A 1163-nucleotide genomic window follows, 5' to 3' on the forward strand; every position below is an offset into this window, starting at 1 on the left:
TTTTAACAATTGTTCATATTTTATGACTAATTTTCTGCATTTGTAAAAACTACAGAGCACGAAGCCCAATGAGGCAAATTTCCTTTGTGATATTTGGCTATATAAATAAAATAAAATTGAATTGAATTATTTAAGTCAGAAGAAAAGACGAAAGTGAACTAAAAATGTCCAAAAGTTTTGCAGAAAAAACTGGGATCATCTGATTCTAACCATTGAACTCTGTTTATTTTAAATATTGTGTTGACCTCATGTGTTTGTGCATATGAAAGAGGTTTTAAAATAATGCGTCCACATTCTTGTCATGACAGAGACGTGAGGGCTGAAGTCGACCCAAACGGGCCGCGGTGCCGCAGGACTCACCGTGTCGGGGTTCCCCTCCAGCAGCACGTTGATGGCTCTGTTCAGGTCTCCGTTACAGTCGTGCAGCGCGATCATGGACTCGTCCTGATCCTTCCCTGTGATGTCCACCAGCTGAAAGACAGACGGGTCAGGACGGTACCACTCTATGCATTTTAAATTTGGCATCAGATACTTTTATCAGTAACAGGAAAACACAGAAACAGCAGGTAAATGTTTGTATTTAAGCACAAGATTCATTTAGAAAGACTTAAAACCACCTTCACCTTTAATTTCCTAAGAAATAATCTCAAATCTTCATCTAAATGTATAAATCTTCACTAGTGTTTACCTATGAGCTAATTTAAGGATCAGTCCTCGTTATTTAAAGAACTGAAGCAAACAAGGCTCCACCCCCTCAGGTGAGCATCTCACCTGTTTGACCTTCTCTTCAAAGTCTGCATCGTTGTGGTCTGAAATCATCTGTGCGAGTCGGATTTGCTCTGCAGTCGCCTGATCCAAGAGAAAGAGTCCAACGTTACCACAGAGAAGAGCTACAGCATCAGTAAAACTACAGCATCAATAAAACTACAGCATCAGTAAAACTACAGCATCAATAAAACTACAGCATCAGTAAAACTACAGCATCAATAAAACTACAGCATCAGTAAAACTACAGCATCAGTAAAACTACAGCATCAGTACAAATACAGCATCAGTACAACTACAGCATCAGTAAAACTACAGCATCAGTAAAACTACAGCATCAGTACAACTACAGCATCAGTAAAACTACAGCATCAGTAAAACTACAGCATCAGTACAAC

At 39.1% G+C, this 1163-nt stretch overlaps 1 protein-coding gene across 1 annotated transcript; it reads right to left on the bottom strand.

Annotated features, from left to right (window-relative positions):
- Positions 1-231: 231 nt before the first annotated feature.
- Positions 232-919, bottom strand: LOC112139235 (ubiquitin-associated protein 2-like). Its single transcript, XM_024261967.2, has 2 exons — positions 772-919; positions 232-471 (listed from the first exon to the last, which is right to left on the bottom strand). Exons 1-2 carry the CDS (start codon positions 817-819, stop codon positions 247-249), a joined length of 273 nt encoding a protein of 90 aa, XP_024117735.1. The 5' UTR covers positions 820-919; the 3' UTR covers positions 232-246.
- Between the last annotated feature and the right edge of the window lie 244 nt (positions 920-1163).

Source organism: Oryzias melastigma, unplaced genomic scaffold, assembly GCF_002922805.2.
Source record: "Oryzias melastigma strain HK-1 unplaced genomic scaffold, ASM292280v2 sc04107, whole genome shotgun sequence".
Taxonomy (NCBI): domain Eukaryota; kingdom Metazoa; phylum Chordata; class Actinopteri; order Beloniformes; family Adrianichthyidae; genus Oryzias; species Oryzias melastigma.

Coding starts and splice junctions, on each gene's coding strand:
- LOC112139235 (XM_024261967.2), bottom strand. CDS start 819: ATGATTTCAGACCACAACGATGCAGACTTTGAAGAGAAGGTCAAACAG. Junction 472..771: donor TTGAAGAGAAGGTCAAACAG/GTGAGATGCTCA, acceptor TCTGTCTTTCAG/CTGGTGGACATCACAGGGAA.